The sequence below is a fragment of the Brachycentrus maculatus genome, unplaced genomic scaffold (assembly GCF_059751285.1).
Source record: "Brachycentrus maculatus isolate JH-2025_06_01 unplaced genomic scaffold, ASM5975128v1 h1tg000142l, whole genome shotgun sequence".
Lineage (NCBI taxonomy): Eukaryota > Metazoa > Arthropoda > Insecta > Trichoptera > Brachycentridae > Brachycentrus > Brachycentrus maculatus.
The window spans coordinates 894,553-912,311 of NW_028280895.1; the positions used below are offsets into that span (position 1 = coordinate 894,553).

Genomic DNA, 17,759 nt, shown 5'->3' on the forward strand with positions numbered 1-17,759 from the left:
GCATTTCGTCGTAACGTAACACGTTACGATGCGAGCACACAGGCAGTCAGCACAGTGAGCCAAGCGCTCCATCCATGGTTTTGAATGCTCGGTGATGCTCGCCGCTAGCGATGTTACGACGTTATGTTACGACGAAATGCTCCGGTCAGTCTCCGCCTTAAGAGGTTTTTCCTGTTTAGGTATGCCTGAGAGGTTTTCCTGGACGGATATGCTTGATAGATTTACCTGGATAGATATACCTGCGAAGTTCACCCTGACACGTCCTGAGAGATTTGCATAAATGGGTATGCCTGAGAGATTGACCTGAACAGGTAGCCAGAACCTATGTTTTGTGTCTGGTCTTTTTTCCCTCACCCTTATCCACAATCTATGGTACATAGGACAAAGCATAATATTAGCCTAGTGTTATTTTGCCCATTAATCACATGAGCAAAAGGTGATCAGTCCTTTGTAACAGATAGCAGTGCTGGATGACATTAAATCAATATTAGAATGAAAAATCATGACACTTTGACATCTCAACATGGAAGTTTGGGTATTTACAGGGCTTATGATCAGGCAAAGGCTAGTTGAGTGATCAATTTACACACCTGTAACATTCACCATTCTACCCATGATTGACAACCATACTACTTAATTTTTTGGAACTCCTACATATAACATTAATCTCACGACACTATATATGTGGAGCCATCTATGGTCACTATTAGAAGTGGACTTCAGATTACATTAATGGCTTGAGAATAAAATTAATTTTTATGTTTATCATTTCTTAAATTAAACGCTGATATTCCACCATGATAAATGTTTTTTTTTTAAATCCCACAAATCTAGAAAATTATAACTGCAGTGGAACCTCTCGCAACAAGCACCTCTCATAAAGAGTTATACTTAACAAGCTAAATTTCACGAGCAAGTTACAGAGAAAGGGGTTAGACCCTTTTTCACGACATTCACTTGTGAGCCGGGAAATCCGCAACGGTCAAAACAAAAAATGTTTCACTTAACGACTAAGATTCTGAAACGGATTATACTCATTATGAGAGGTTCCACTGTATATTACTTGAGTTCAAATTGCGGGCACAGCCAGTACAAACACATTATTTTTTCATACTACTATGTCAGAATTCTTTTTCCAAGATTATCCTCCATATGCAATTTCTGGAATTTGTTGATAAATTTGATGACATCTCTGTTCAGAAGCTTATATAGGTCCTTGGAGAACATAAAGTTCCCGTGGTTGAAGTTCTTCCAAGATACGATCTTTACAACCACTTCCTTGGGTGTTTCTTGCAGCACGTTTTTCAGAAATTCACAGTCCTGCAAATTTACAAAAAACCTTTATTTAACTTTATAAAATTAAACAAATTTGTTCTAACCACTTTTTTATTATAAGTACACTTTAACCTACTAGTTTTGACAAGAACCTTGTCATTATCAGGGTTTATTAAATTCTAAAACATTAAGTTTTTGGTAAGGGAATGTAATTATTTATGAGTATTTATTCATGATTTTAATGTTTTAGAATTGAATAAACCCTGATGATGACAAGGTTCTTGTTGAAACCGATAGGATAAAGTGTACTAATAATAAAAAAGTGGTTAAAACAAAATTGTTTAATTTTATAAAGTTTATAAAATGTGCCACAAAGTATCTACGAAAAACATGCAAGAAATATTTTTATTTGTTTAAAAAATATATTAAAAAAATGACATAAAAACAAGATAAGGGAAATATGCAAGATCAAAGATGTCATTAGGTGGGGAAGACAACGAAGGAGATAATGGCATGGAATGGAACCATCCAGACTCCCCCACATTGCACTGTACGGCAAACCCCAAGGTAGACAACTCCCGGGCAGACCACCAAAGAGATAGATCGACATCTGGGAATCGACATCAGCATAGCAAAAGCAATTTTTTGTTGTTCGTAAGCCAGATCAGTGTTCCGCAAACTTTTTCTGTTCAAGGTACACCTGCCAAATAAATCAATTTTATAGGTACGCCAAAGATAAAAACAAAGTTTATTTAATATTGATTAATTATTAAAATTAATATAATGCTAAAACATATATTACACAAAATCTAAGCCTGCTTAACACGGCACAGGCGATAAAAATTTGGAGCTATTGTTGATAATGTTGCTCGCATCTCTTCGTTGATCGTCCACAGGCGTTCTCTTTTATTTAAATAGCAGTTAGAGTCGAAAATCCCAATTTGCCCAAGTAAGTCGCGGCAAATGGTAAAAGAGTTGCAATAGCACGCTTTGAAAGCAGTGGATATTCATTTTTTATGCAGCCAAAAGTGTGCTAGCTGTGTGTTCGTATCCATTTTTAGCTATATGAATTCTTCTTGCTCGTTTGTGTGACTTTTTTCAGCGGCACACCGACTAATTACAATGGTACACCAGTGTCCCGCGGCACACACTTTGCAGAACACTGAGCTAGATCATTATGGCTCATCCCCAGGTAATTTTGGAAGAGTGTGCTCAGTTCAGAGTTGTAAAAGTTATTGTCATTCTGTTTTAATGTTAAAAAAAATCAACATTTTGAGTGTGTCCAAATACTTATTCACAAAATCTGGATTATCTCCAATCACAGGAGTTATTTTCATATTATTTTTTGACATCTCATCAAAGATGAAGAAGAATATGGAAGTCTGGGCATTTACAGGGCTGACGACCATCATAGGCTGGTTTGAGTGATCACTTTACACACGTGTAACGTTCACTAATTCTACCCATTATTGACAACCACACTATTCAAATTCTTGGAAGTTCTTTATTTAGAATTTGAATAGTGTGGTTGTCAATAATGGGTAGAATTAGGTAACGTTACACGTGTGTAAAGTGATCGCTGAAACCAGCCTATGACAGTTGTCAGCCCCGTAAATGCCCAGACTTCCATATTCTTCATAATCTTTGATGAGATGTCAAAAAATAATATTAAAAAAATCACTTCACAGATATACCGGCGAATCCCGGCTTTGTGAGTCAGTGACAAATTGACCTTGGCCAGCGATTCGCCAAATTTGTGTTGCAATGGGTTAATCTGTGTTGGGAACAGGAGGGATAATCAAGTGTGGGCCAGTCAGGAACTTTTCAGCATTTGCTCACTGCTGGGAAGAAACTACGTAAAACTCCTCAAGAGAAGCCGGACTGTTGGCTGTCATCAACAGACCTTCCGTTCCACTAGAAGAGGGTTCGACATTTTGTGTTCTAGCTTGTTTCATGGTACGATAAAAATTATGAAGGACATCGGTACCATAAACATTGACACTGTTAAGTGGGGTGGAGTCTAGTCTTAAGTCTAGTGGATACTTACTTGGAGCGAGATGAAGTTGTCGTTCTTCCCACAGAAGAGGGCCACCGGTGCCCTGTTGGCAGTCAGGTCATAGATCGGTGGAGTCAAGCTGCCGTAGCGCTTCATGTTCTCCTGTTCCCCGTAGTTGAACCAACTGAGAGTTGCTGGATCAATCAAATTAAATCAATATAATCTCATGTTATTACTATTTATATTATTAATATTCATTACTACATTTCTATGCAAACGACAGAATGATACTAAGCCTTTTCAATTAATATGTGGGTTGACATAAAACAAAATGTGTTTGGGTCCTCTTCAAAGTAGTTAATTAGGTTTCAATTAGGTTTCCTTGCCTTCTTGTATTAATGATCAAGATAACACTGCGTTTATATGATGCAGTGCCTTATACAGCATCGGGTGCAGATAAGAGTTAAAAAAAGAAGATGTTCTTTAGGACTATCCCTAAAGATTGATAAAGATATAGAAAGGAGAGTGAATAATGCTGGAAACAGAGTGAACGGTGCACTCGAATCAGAGCAAATAAAAACCTTTCACTGAAAGCTGGAATGTGGCAATGCATAATGAAGTCTTGAACGTGTTGTTTTTGCATTTTGAAGAAAAGGTATTGTTTAATTATTTTTTTAAATACACAAAATATTTTTCAAATGGAGGAAAAAACGTTCAGGTTTTTCCTAAAAAGATCTGTTGCACAGTAAAAAGTTCAATAAGTGGCTTGATATTTATTTTTAATACATTTTATTTTATTTTTAAACATTAAAAATGATCTCCTGAAAAATCAAGTTTTTCGATATTTGACGTTGTTGAAAGTAGTGAGCAAAGTGTTTTTGTGGGTAATATAACAATTGAATTTTTTTTTTAAATCATATTTAAAACATGTGTATAACACACAGGCATTTATTACCTGTCATGGCGAGCTGATGATTGTGTAGAAATTCCTTGAAACTGAAAGGTTGTATTGTTCTGGCTATACTTGGTACCAGGTTCTGAAAAAGCAAGGCATTTTTTAACCGATTAGTTGAAATACCAAACACATTGTTTCCGAGAAACGCTTAAAAGCGTTCTACTTACTTTTGGTAGAGTGCAAGAGACGCCTAAAACATTGTACAGATGGGTATTGGGTTTGTGGTTACTTGTGATCAGTATACTGAGGGTCGGGCGGCAGACTGTCTGAGTATAATTATGGTCGGGGTCGATGAACAAAACCGCTCAACAACAGTGGGCTAAAACTGATATTTATACTTTTTACACAATCGTTTGTACATAACACAATCAACCCACTAAATTTGGTAGGTGGGCCTTTGCTGCAGATCTAAATACTTGGAATGCTCTTCCATAAGCAGTTAGATAAGATGACTTTGATAACAAAAATAAAAATGGTTTTGTTCTATATATTTATCTTTTTTTTTATGTTTTCCATGGAGAATTTTTTTTTAATTTTAAATATAAAATAACATCCAATTTTTTTTGTAAAACATTCAATTTCATTTTTTATATGTCCATTTTGGTTTGTAAAATGTCCAATTTGAAGTGGAAAACCTGTATGTGTTACATATATTTACATATACTAAAGAAAATTTAGAATTTGGGCCCAAAATGACTTATACATAGTTATAGTCATAATTATTTTGGGCTAATCATAGTCAAAGGTTCAAATTAACATTGTTTCGGTCAGGATTCGAAATGAAAAAGAAGAAGAAAATCTCACTTAAATAGTATACCTTACCCAATCAGCTTGTTCATAGTCGGACAACATTCCATTTAAAACTAAAATAGTCCTGATTATACGGCTCATTGTGAGTTGGTTGGAGCCCTGCGACCTTATAGCCTCCTGGAATAATAAGAGACCGTTACAAGCTGAATTTGTACGATTGAAAACAATTAAGCATTTAAATTTAGACGTGTCGACATAGATGAAGAAGAATATGGGAGTCTGGGTATTGACAGAATATGGCGCGACATGCCACACGGCGGATGCCACCATCAATTTACTACAGGAAATTTGAATTTGTCCCACTACTATTACCATCACGCTGTTTCCCTGCAGGAGTAGAAAGAAAGGATGGAACACCACACTCTTCTGTCATGACAAAAACTCCTCACCTCCATCACATCCATGCATCTAGTCATACATGCCCTCTGATTACGCAGACTTTTAACACTACCAGATTTTACGTTTGATTGATCTGATTGTGCCTTTTTTGGCCGTTCTCTTTCTGTTTTCCCGCTCACATTCGCTACATAAATTTTCTTAGTCATTCTCTCGTTATCCATTCGCTCCACATGTCCATACCACCTTAAAGAACTCTTCCTAATCTTTTAAAGTATTTAATTCTGTCATTAAATGATTTTCCACACATTCGTCAGAGGGAGCGCATATCGACACCGTTCACTCCGCTTTCATCTTGCTTTCATCCCTCTTTCCCCCTGTTTTCCTAAATTTGTAGACCTCTAAAAAAATATCTTATATTAAGCATACCGGCAAGTTGAGACTCGTGAGCAGGTTGGCCGATGGACGCGCGTTGGACATGTGAACGATGGGCGCCAGCGCCACGAAGGAAAGCACGCGCGCCGCCAGGTCGGGTCTGGTCGCGCACATTACCAGGTAGCACGTGGTGCCCGAGGAGTAGCCCACGAAGTGCAGCGCGGGCGCGCCGGACACGCGCAGCACGAGCTCCACCAGCGCGGGCACGTCCAGCTGCCCGTGCTCGTCAAACCTGGAAACGTGACCCAACAAAGATGATATTTATTGTAACTGCAGACAGTTGGTAGAATTCCATTTTGCATTAGTAGGTAATATATCCAAAATTATACACGGTTATTGGATTGAATTCTACTTTTATTTACATGTATATGATAATATGTAACGCTTTACGTCCTATTGGCATATATCGGTAGTGTAATGGCAAAGGGGTATATCTATCCGATTTTTCATTTTCTAAGTTTGTTCCACAAAATGTCTAAAATAGTGTATTCCATAATCTGGCAAAAGGATATAGCTGTAGTTGGAATACATACTTATTTAGTTTTATTAAGATGTGTACATATAAAAATACATAAAACAAATGAGTTATTTAATTTCACTAGTTTGTTTTTGCTCTCCTGTAAAATTTGGTCTGAGTCAGATATACCTGTTTGCCTTTACCGTACCGATATATTGCATGGCTTGATTATCAATAAAATAAAACAGTTGCAACTGAAACTGTTTTATTTTATTTTTAATAATCATTTTGTTAAACTCTATGAGGAAAATAATTTATATACCCAAAATCCCAATACGATGGGTCACTTTTGGACTTGTTCTCGTGTGATGCATATGTGTTGGACCTCAAGTTCCCGAAGAACACGTCATAGCCAGCGTCTGCCAGGAGGTATCCTGCAAACACAAAAAATTATAGTCGTAGGACGTTTGTGAAACTGGAAATACCAAAACTTGATTTTTATTTGTAGGCACTGTGTATTTTTTCTGTTGTTGCACCATTTGAATAAAGAACATAATTAATGATAACATATGGAATCGAATGCAGAGCGAACACCGAAATAACAAAAAACGAGCTAAAAGTGTCAAAAATGAACACTCTAAGGAGCATATCTGGCAAGAGTCTACGAGATAGAATAAGGAACACCAGGACAAGAGAAGAATGTGAGATTAAAGATGTCGTTAGGTGGGGAAGGCAACGAAGAAGACAATGGTAAGCGCATGTGAGGAGAATGGAACCATTCAGACCTCTACATTGCTTGCACGGCCAACCCATCGATTGTTGCGCGGTATGATCGATAATCCTGAAATTATCCAGAGCATTGGTCTGTATGTTCCCGATAGTTACCTAAGACAGCGTCGGCATAGATTGTTTCACATTCCTATACACAGGACCAACCTGCCGATGGTTATGCCTGTAGGAAGAGCTACCGCTATGTTGAACAATATCACATTAGATATTGATCTGTTCCACGTGTCCGAAGGAGTTTTCCGAAGCGGGATTCTTCTACACTTAAGTCTTATTGCTTACTTTTATTATAATATATACGCCTTGAATATTGTTTGTAATGTATATATTATTTTTTTATTAAATAAATTGAAATTGAAATTGAAATTGAAAACCTAGACTAGAGTTTAGTATGACGTTAGTATGATTGCTAGTATTCCCTCGTCCCTTTAATGGGACCATAACATATTATTTTTGACATCTCATCAAAGATGAAGAAGAATATGGAAGTCTGGGCATTTACAGGGCTGACGACCGTCATAGGCTGGTTTAAGTTATCACTTTTCACACGTGTAACATTCACCAACTCTACCCATTATTGACAACCACACCACTCAAATTCTTGGAAGTTCTATATATGTGAACCAATTTTGAAACATTGTTCTTGAATCACTAGAAATTCACTAGAGACATCTATTGGTGATATGAAAAGAAGCTTTTTATTGAGCAGATTTTTTTTTATTAGTATGTGGGGTCCAAATCCTGGATTATAATCACACACATGAGAAACGCCAGAAAATATCAAATATCTTCTTCATCTTTGATGGGATGTCAAAATATAATATGAAGTTGACTCCTGTAATTGGAGATAATCCAGATTTTGTGAACAAGTATTTGGACACACTTAAAATGTAGGGACCATAACAGCACAGATGTGAGTTCCATTCAGCCTACAAAAACAAAACTTAATTTAAAAAATAAAGCCAATTAAGATCACCGAGACAGTTTTTTGAGATCATTGTTGCATTTATTTACCTTGCTTATTCAAGGTTTGTAGATCAAGTAGTGGATTTTTATTTTTTCTAGCGAAGAATATGTTTTAATCTGAGATAGTGTGGGTCTTCTTATTAATATTAATTAGGAACTTCCCAGCGTTTGCATGAGCAATGATGTTGGGAGAAAACCAGGTTAAACTAATCAAGAGAAGCCGGACTGTTGACGACAGTCAACAGGCCTTCCGATCCTCTAGAAGAGGGTTCGGCATTTTGTGTCCTAGCTTGGTTTATGGTACCAAAATATTGGACACCTCACTATTTTTATCATGTATGATTAAAGTGACCATACGTCTCATTTTGAACAGGACCATCACATTTTTAGATAATAATAATAATAATAAATTTGGATAACTTATACAGCGCCATTTTCGTAAAAAAAATACCTCAAGGGCGCTCACGGTGAATGAATTGGGGAAAATATTATGGTGGAAATGATTTAGCAAACAAATGTGTTTTTAGTCTTTTTCTAAAGATCATCTCACTCTCACTATTTCTAACCATTGGTGGAAGAGCATTCCACGCCGTCGGTCCTGCAACAGCAAAGGCACGCTCGCCAAATTTAGTGCGTTGGTTGCGAGCTGGTAAGATAACTTTGCCCATTGCAGATGTTGTAGCCGATCGAAGCGTGAGACGTCTATCAACCAATTCATCTGGAATACACAGCTCCTTAAGATACTCTGGAGCCATATTGTGTATTGATTTATACATGAGTAGGCAGAGTTTATATTCAACCCTTTCGGGAAAGCGTAACCAGTGGAGTTTGTGAAGTAGTGGGGTGATGTGACTGAATTTAGAAATTCCAAAAATTAGTCTCGCTGCTGCGTTTAACACTGATTGCAGTCGAGTCATTTTATTGATAGCCTGAACAACATTTTTTTTTCATATTTATACTATTTATTCCTGTTATTTTCTTTATCAACATTCCTTTTCTTTTTATTAACCTTTCCGGGAGTACAAAAATTGATGTCCGACTTTCTTTGAGGAGTGGGTTCTTTTTACATGAAAAAGAATTTTTTTTTCATGAAATCGATGTATTATGAAGATAGAAATTATGTTAAAATTAATTTAATAATCATAACACCTATCCGAAATATTTTACAATTATGACAAAATTACACACAAATATCAACAGATGTCATTGCTATACAAGTCACATCATACTAACTGACAGACGGACTTCCACGTTCATTAACGTCCATACTCCTTTAAGGAAAATTTGCACTGACATTCATTTACGCCCATGCTCCCGGACTGGTTAATAGATAAAAACTATGAAAAAATTCGTGTTTCTTTGAATATACATACTATTACGTAAAAATTTGTAGATGATGGTCACGGTCATGATCAAAAATAATGGTCACGTTAACCATACATCTTTTTTTAAATTTATGTATGATAACACCTCTCTTGCGAGTTCCTTATGAACTAATCCTACCGAGACTGTTGCTAGGCCCCATGAGCAGGAAGTGGTCCGAGCAGCCGAACAAGCCGTGCAGCATCAGCACGGGCGGGCGCGGGCGCGACGGCGGGATACGGTAGGCGCGCAGCAAGTACCCGTCAGCCGTGCGTGCCACGTGCTCCTCGGCGGGGTAGCCCTCGGCGCGTAACAACTCCATCTGTGGTACATTCAATGATGAAATCAATATCGGGTAATTCCAATAATAGAGAGATTTGGAACAGTGGCACAACAACAAACTGTATTATGTATATCGGCAGTGCAAAAACATGATTGCACTAATTAAAAGCAATTTTTTTAATTTCTTGAATGTTTTCTGCAGATACTTTGTGGCACATTTTATAATATCTTTTTAAAAATTTGGTGATGGACTTGGACAATCTTGTATTATTTAGATTGGCAGTGACAGGTATATTGAAAGCTTTTAAATGTAAATTCACAATAAAATCGGGATACAATTTTATGTTGTTTCACATTTTCAATAAATTTCGCAACTTAGTTTAAAAAAAAAATTGCTTAGCAGGAGCAGGTCTGTCAGGAAGCCTAGATGCTTCTGTATCAGATCTGGGCATGCGGTGGGACAGCTTTCAATATAATATCTTTTTAAAATTAATTAACTTTGTTTTCACCACTTTTTTTATTAATACAATTCAACCCACCGGTTTCAACAATACATTGTCATCATCAGGGTTTATTTTAAAACAACAACATTAAAAACAATAAAATACTCTCACCAAAAACTTTCACACACTCCATATAGGATTTTTATGGAGTGTGTGGAAGTTTTTGGTGAGAGTATTTTAATGTTTTTGATTTAAAATAAACCCTGATGATGACAATGCATTGTTGAAACCGGTAGGTTGAATTGTGTTAATAAAAAAAGTGGTGAAAGCAAAGTTAATTAATTTTATAAAGCAATTTTTTTAAACTACCTACTGAAAATGAGGATAGATCGCATTTATATGTGTCTTACCGAGGGCGATTTTTTATTTTTTTTTTTAAATAAATACTTAGTGGGTAAACCGTGATATTAAAAATTATCAGGGGATTTTTTAAAAAACTTAGTAGGTACCTGCTTGACAACAATATATTATATTATTTAACAATTGTTAGAGGTACATATCACATGTTTTTTTCATTAAAAGCGGAGCATTGTTGCGGTAAAATCTCTTAAAGTCTCTTTTAGAGCTTAGAATAAGCTCGTACCTATATTATTTTTGTCCATCGTTTCTTAGGATAGTGATAGGTTTGTGTCAAGGAAAAAATCATAACTTGTGAAAGGGATCCGTAATAGAGAATTTATGAATAATGGTTGAGTGGGAAATGCGATAACTGAGCATTTTCTGCAAATGTCTTTGCACTGTTCCGTGGCTGTCTGCTGTGCTGGTCGGGGTGGAGGAGGTTTCTGTGTACCGGCCAACGTCTGGTCGGAATCGGATCTAGCTGACCAACTGAACTAACTAACTTCTTATCCCTTTCACTGCCTACCTCGGGGCACTTCTAGAATATTTGGTGGTAGTTTTACAAACTTGTATTTATTTAGATTGGCAGTGACAGGGATATTTTACAATTTTGTTTCACATTTTCTTTAAATTTGGCAACTTACTTCATAAAACAAGAACAAAATTGCTTTGCAAGAGAAGGTTTGTCAGTAAGCCTAGATGCTTCTGTATCAGATATGGGAATACGGTGGGACGAATTTTCATTTTCAAACCCTTATCCGCACCCCAATGATGCATAGGGCACTGCATCATATAAACGGAGTGTTATCTTGATCGTTAACACATGAAGCAGAGTTGAACAGCCCTCCGCTTCAGGTACTAGTCCAGAGTAATATGGAATAATTATTAGTGAAAAAATCACTTATATTTATTTGAACCCCCTGGGAATCGAACCCGGGACCTCCAGAACGGTAGCTGAGTGTGCTGACCATTACACTACAGAGGCGGACAACTTTTAATGTCAAATTCTTGTTCATAAATCTGAGTTTCTTCACTTAGCTGTCATTTTGACATTTGAGATTTCAACATAGATGAAGAGAATATGGAAATCTGGGTATGAATAGAGCTTGCGAGGTCGTATGACCTATGACCTATACCCAGTCTATGACAGGCGTCATAGGCTGGTTTAAGTGATCACTTTATACAGTCGTAAGCCTTGTGAATACCCCTTTTGTCCTATGAACAGCTCGTTAATCTGCTCTAAAGACTCCTATAATATTTAACCGATTGCGATGAAACATACAAGAGTTATTGTGTGCATGTCCGTGGTGGTTTCTATAATAAAAAAAAGGAAAAAAATGGGAATTGTAACAGAACAGTTTTCTTACACCATTTTGACATTTGGAAACACAGAAGAATCTCACTTGGTTGTATTTGTCAGGTTTTTGTTCCAAATTAAAATTGTATACAAATGTGTCCTGTTTGATAGATTTGAATATGCGTACCTATACCACTTAACCTAGGGAGGTACAATTTATTCATGCGGTCACCAACAGACGCATTTTTAAAATAAATGAAAAAAAATGAATTTAAAGCAAACTAAGTGAGATTCCATTGTTTTTTTTTCAACTGTCAAATTGGTAAAATACCAAAAATAAGGTGAAAATAGTTTTCCAAGCAAATAAATAATAATATGGCCAAAATACTTAGAGAAAAGGTAAGTGATTCTTAGGTAAGTGAGAAATGTGTGCTTTATAAAATTTTCTTTTCCGTTTAACCAGACTGAGCCACGGCAACGCTTAGTCGGTACAGCTAGTAATAAATAAAAAATATTGTAATTTTATAACCTACAAACTTCGTGTAGGTAACACATCGCTCACTCCTTTCAAGAACGTCATAAATCAAAAAACTTGATTTTTCAGGAGAACGTTTTTAAAGTTTTAAAATATAATACAATGTATTGAAAATAAATATCAAGCCACTTATTGAACTTTTTTCTGTGAAACAGATCTTTTTAGGTAAAACCTGAAGGTTTTTTTCTCCATTTGAAAAATATTTAGTAAATTTAAAAAAATAATTAAACAATACCTTTTCTTCAAAATGCAAAAACAACACATTCTGCCCTGTAGCGGGTAAATATTAAGCTAAAAATATGCCCCTTTTTCTGGGATATAGTACATTTTCTGAGCATTCTGAAAACATGCACAACTGAAAATTGTCGATTTTTGATTTATGACGTTCTTGAAAGGAGTGAGCGACATATTACATGAACAGAATTTTAAAATATGTAAATTTGTATAACATGCAAAATATCAGATTACGTATTTGAATTTTTAAACCAATCATGTTTATATTGAACTTTTTATGAGGTTATTATAAATGTTTAAATTATTATACGCAAAAATTCATAATCCGTTAGGTCACATCTCGATGTCAGACGTCACATGCTGGCAATTTTTAAAACGATTATTTCTGTTTTTGAGGAAAAATAGCGAAAAAATATCATTAATGCTTTATAAATCATAATTTTATGGGTTTATAATTTCATTATTTTATTCCTACATTTTGGTTTAGTATTTTATAGAATTTTAAAACTGTTTAACGTAAAAAGCGATGTATGATTAACGTGACCATTTATTTTTGTTTTCAAAACGGGAAATCTACCAATTTTTACGTAATAGTATGTATATTCAAGAAAACACGATTTTTTCATAGTTTTTATGTTTTAATAAAACGAAAAGGAATGTTTATAAAGAAAATATGAGGAATAAATAGTACAAATATGAAAAAATTACGTTGTTCAGGGTATGAAATGTGTGGTCACTTTACACATGACTGATATGCACTGAAATCAAGCTAGGATTTGTTCAGCAAATTATATGAAACGGCTACAGACTAACTATCGTCGATTTTAGGCAACAAAATTGTTGCCGTGTGTTGCTCTTTTTTTGAAAACGGGATTTTTCAACGTCCCGAAACTTTACTTGGGGACAACGGGACAGGCTATCTAAAAACGGGACGGTCCCGTTCAAAATAGGATGTATGGTCATTTTATGTATGGTAGATGTTCGAATGGTGAAATAAGGAAGAAATGGAAAGGCATTATCGATAAAATTACGAAAAGTGTGTTGAGATGGTTTGGACATGTCGCTCACTCCTTTCAACAACGTCATATATAAAAAAAAACTTGATTTTTCAGGAGATCGTTTTTAAAGTTTAAAAATATAATCAAATGTATTAAAAAATAAATGTCAACCCACTCATTGAACTTTTTGCTATGCAACAGATCTTTTTAAGTAAAACCTGAAGGTTTTTCTCCATTTGAAAAATATTCAGCATATTAAAAAAAAAGCAATTCATTTTCTTCAAAATACAAAAACAACACTTTCTGCCCTGTAGCGGGTAAATATTAAGTTAAAAATATGCCGTTTTTGCTGGGATTTAGTACATTTTCTGGGCATTCCGAAAACATACACAACTGAAAATTAACGATTATTTATATATGACGATGGTGAAAGGAATGAGCGATGTGCAACGAATGAGTTAGGAAAGAACGGTTAAACACATTTTTGAGGCGAATGTAGTTGCGAATCTTCTTAAATTAACGTGTATATAATACAATTAATTTAATTTTTAGCATTTTAATGACTTATTTTTTATTTAATGATTTATTAAGATATTTGTAGCACTTGGTTCTCAAATATTTAAAGTTCTATTGGAATTATTTGGTATTGCATTTTGGTATTGTAAAGTCATGTTCGTCCGCCTCCGTAGTTTAATTGTCAGCACGCTCGGCTACCGTTCTGGAGGTCCCGGGTTCGATTCCCAGGGGGTTTAAAATATATAATAATAATAATAATAAAACCCTTATCCGCACACCCATGGTGCATAGGGCACTGCGTTATATAAACGCAGTGTTATCTTGATCGTTTACACATGAAGAAAAGGTGATCAGCCCTCCGATTCAGGCACTCCGATTCAGGCACCAGTCCAGGGTAATATTGAATGTATGTAACAGCGAAAAAATCACTTATATTTATTTTACCCCCCTTGGGAATCGAACCCGGGACCTCCAGAACGGTAGCCGAGCATGCTGACCATTACACTACGGAGGCGGACATAAAAAATATATGTGATTTTTTCACTGTAATATTTATTCAATCTTACCCTGGACTGGTACGTGAAGCGGAGGGCTGATCACCTTTCCTTCATGTGCTAACGAACAAGAGATCGCTGCGTTTATATGATGCAGTGCCCTGTGCACCATTAGGGTGCAGATAAGGGTTTGAATGAAATGAAAAAAAATAATGTTGGTATCTCGAGATAGTTGGATATTTCTCTTTTTTTAAAATGGTTTCTACTTTTGAAAAAAAAATATTTTTGTAACTAGTACTTACCGTCGACATTTTGCTGTTTTCGTGGGTTTGTGAACATACGCCAGCTTTACACAATATAACCATAACTAAACACAATAATTTATTCATTTTTTATAATATATAAATATATTTAGGTACTTAATTCAATAAATTTAAATATTATGTTTTATTCACACTTATACTGCTGATAACGTGTAGCATTTTTATAGTACCTACATTCTGAATTGATTATCTTCTCATAGAAAAAACTACTTATTCATAATGGATCTTTGTCATACGGGAGGAATATCTAATTTAATATACTCAACCTATAATGGATTGTATAAGACTCGTTTTGTGTTTATAACAGCAGATATAATTAATGTTTTCATTCATCATTTTCTTTTGTAAAGTTCGCCTTCAAAAAAAACATTATTTTCGTAAGTTGGCAATGAATGACGCCACATAAACGATGGAGTTATTTTAATGTTGGTGTCATTGCTAAATTATTGGCGGCTCTATTTGTTGATGTCTATGGTCCACCCTCCCTTCATATTTGTATAACACAAATGGTAATATAGTGGTAAACAAACAATCCACACTACTACTATTACAGCTCTATAAACCATAGACAATAAACTATATGACGTCAAAAAACGTTCGATGACGGAAATTTGATGACGTATGCGAACGCACGTTTTTCGTTTTATTCAAATATCCAAAGTTTAAACTTTAATATCTCCCTTAGTTCCCAACAGATTTCAATAAGAATGTTATCATTAGTCTTGTGATTTTTCCTATTAATTTATCAGCTGATAATCCAACATCCTGACAAAGGCCTATTATGGAACCAAAACGAAATATGTATATGTAAATGAAATAAAATAAAAACCCAATATTTGTGTTTATTTGCTAACGATGATCGATTAATTTTGATCCCATGACCTTGACATTTGGTTTTCGTTAAATTTTCATCAATAACTATGAACGGGCAAGAAAATTACATTTTTTTAATCAATACCTATGAAATAATAACTATAGATACCAACATCTAAATTACTATATGGTAAAAAATACAACTTTAATTTGTGAAATAAAAGGTCGTATTTAAACAAAATTGTTTTATAAATAATATATTTCAATTAGTTGCTCAACATTTATTGCTTCCACAATATTTTGAATGTGTCAAAATCTTTGTTCACAAATCTGGGTTCGTCCACTTAGGAGTAATTTATAATTATATCTCAACATAGACGAAGAATTATATCTCAACATAGATCGTGAGCCCGAATTCCATATTCCTCTTCATCTATGTTGAAATATCAAATTTGGTTTCTTATCACACACACAATTTTATTTCTATCTCTACACGAGTGCTACCCGTCATTGACCGGTTTTAGTGATCACTTTAAACATTGCGTAACACTTAACATACAACCCAAGGTGACAACCACACTACTTAAATTAAAAAAAATGTATGATATGCTTCATTGAAAACATCTGATCAATTTTCAGTTTTCGTCAATTTTCAGTTTTTGGAATGCCCAGAAAATGTACTATATCTCTGCAAAAGCGGCATATTTTTAACTTAACATTTACCCGCTACAGGGCAGAAAATGTTGTTGTTGCATTTTGAAGAAAATGTATTGTTTAATTATTTTTATAAATAAATTAAATATTTTTCAAATGTAGAAAAAACCTTCAGGTTTTACCTAAAAAGATCTGTTGCGCAGTAAAAAGTTCAATAAGTGGCTTGATATTTATTTTTAATCAATTTCATTATATTCTTAAACTTTAAAAACGATCTCCTGAAAAATCAAGTTTTTTGATAAATGACGTTGTTGAATGGAGTGAGCGATTTGTTTACAATAATTTTGACGTACCAAAAATATTGCGAAATAAAATGCAACTTTTATATTTAAGTACATATTTTAATTATTTAAATTCATGTGATATTTATTTTTTATGGGATTTTAAAAAAAAAATGTTTAAAATTAACTTTATCGTATAAAAAACTACAAAAATACGACCGAATAATATATATTTTTTAATATATGTATATATATTGAAGTCACATAACGGCTGTCCAAATTTAAAACACAGTAAGGGACATTTTTTTGTAGTAGGTTTTTTTGCATTTTTGGACAAAGTAGAGTCCATAAATGCAAAAAAAACCTACTACAAAAAAAATGTCCCTTGCTGTGTTTTAAATTTGGACAGCCGATAAGCTGATATGATATTTTTGTCCTACGGGAAATTTAGGGAACAGTATTACATTTATCACAATTCACGCAAACGTTTAAAAAAAACTAATACAACATTGACTAATTTTTAACACAACTTTACTAAAACGAAAAAATATTAAATAAAAACTAATTAGTTCACTTTTGAAACAGTAATAAGCTCACTTTTCAATTAAAGTATTTGTTTATATTTGTATATCTAACTGTTCACTGATTTGATGACAATTCGTTCATGTCGCGTTTATGGTATTTGCCCCTCACAATGCTCGTCCAGCGAAACCACTGGGCAAATTAATATGGCAAATTTAATTTTCCCGCTAAAGTTGGTAGCAGAGGGGAGCCTGAGGCAGCGGTGAGGGGTGGCCAACCATCTCCCTAAATTAAATATTATATTAATTTCTTAAATATATTGTAATTAATACAGTATTTAATTTTGCCATTGAATTTGCCAGTTAGCCATTTTACAACATTTAAAGTGTGTCCAAATACTTCGCAGATATGGATTATCTCCTATTATTATCAAAAGATGTCTGAAGTGAAATTCTAGTGATTCATATATGTTACATGTGTGTAGAGTGATCACTTAAACCAGCCTATGACGGTCGTTAGCTTCGTAAATGCCCACACCTCAAAAAAAAAACAAACAAAAAAATAAAGAGTATATATATATATATATATAT

At 34.6% G+C, this 17,759-nt stretch overlaps 1 protein-coding gene across 1 annotated transcript; it reads right to left on the minus strand.

The window, feature by feature from the left end:
• Nucleotides 1-1,116: 1,116 nt before the first annotated feature.
• Nucleotides 1,117-14,941, minus strand: LOC148308974 (gastric triacylglycerol lipase-like). The gene is made up of 8 exons (XM_088260751.1): nucleotides 14,879-14,941; nucleotides 9,520-9,700; nucleotides 6,587-6,698; nucleotides 5,802-6,039; nucleotides 5,049-5,153; nucleotides 4,227-4,308; nucleotides 3,323-3,465; nucleotides 1,117-1,320 (listed from the first exon to the last, which is right to left on the minus strand). Exons 1-8 carry the CDS (start codon nucleotides 14,939-14,941, stop codon nucleotides 1,117-1,119), a joined length of 1,128 nt encoding a protein of 375 aa, XP_088116877.1.
• Nucleotides 14,942-17,759: the final 2,818 nt, after the last annotated feature.

Bases quoted from the DNA above. Each gene is read 5' to 3' on its own strand.
- LOC148308974 (XM_088260751.1), bottom strand. From the start codon at position 14,941: ATGGTTATATTGTGTAAAGCTGGCGTATGTTCACAAACCCACGAAAAC. The intron at 9,701-14,878 runs GTAAGTACTAGT...AATGTACCACAG, and splicing joins AAAACAGCAAAATGTCGACG to ATGGAGTTGTTACGCGCCGA. The intron at 1,321-3,322 runs GTAAGTATCCAC...GTAAATTTGCAG, and splicing joins ACAACTTCATCTCGCTCCAA to GACTGTGAATTTCTGAAAAA.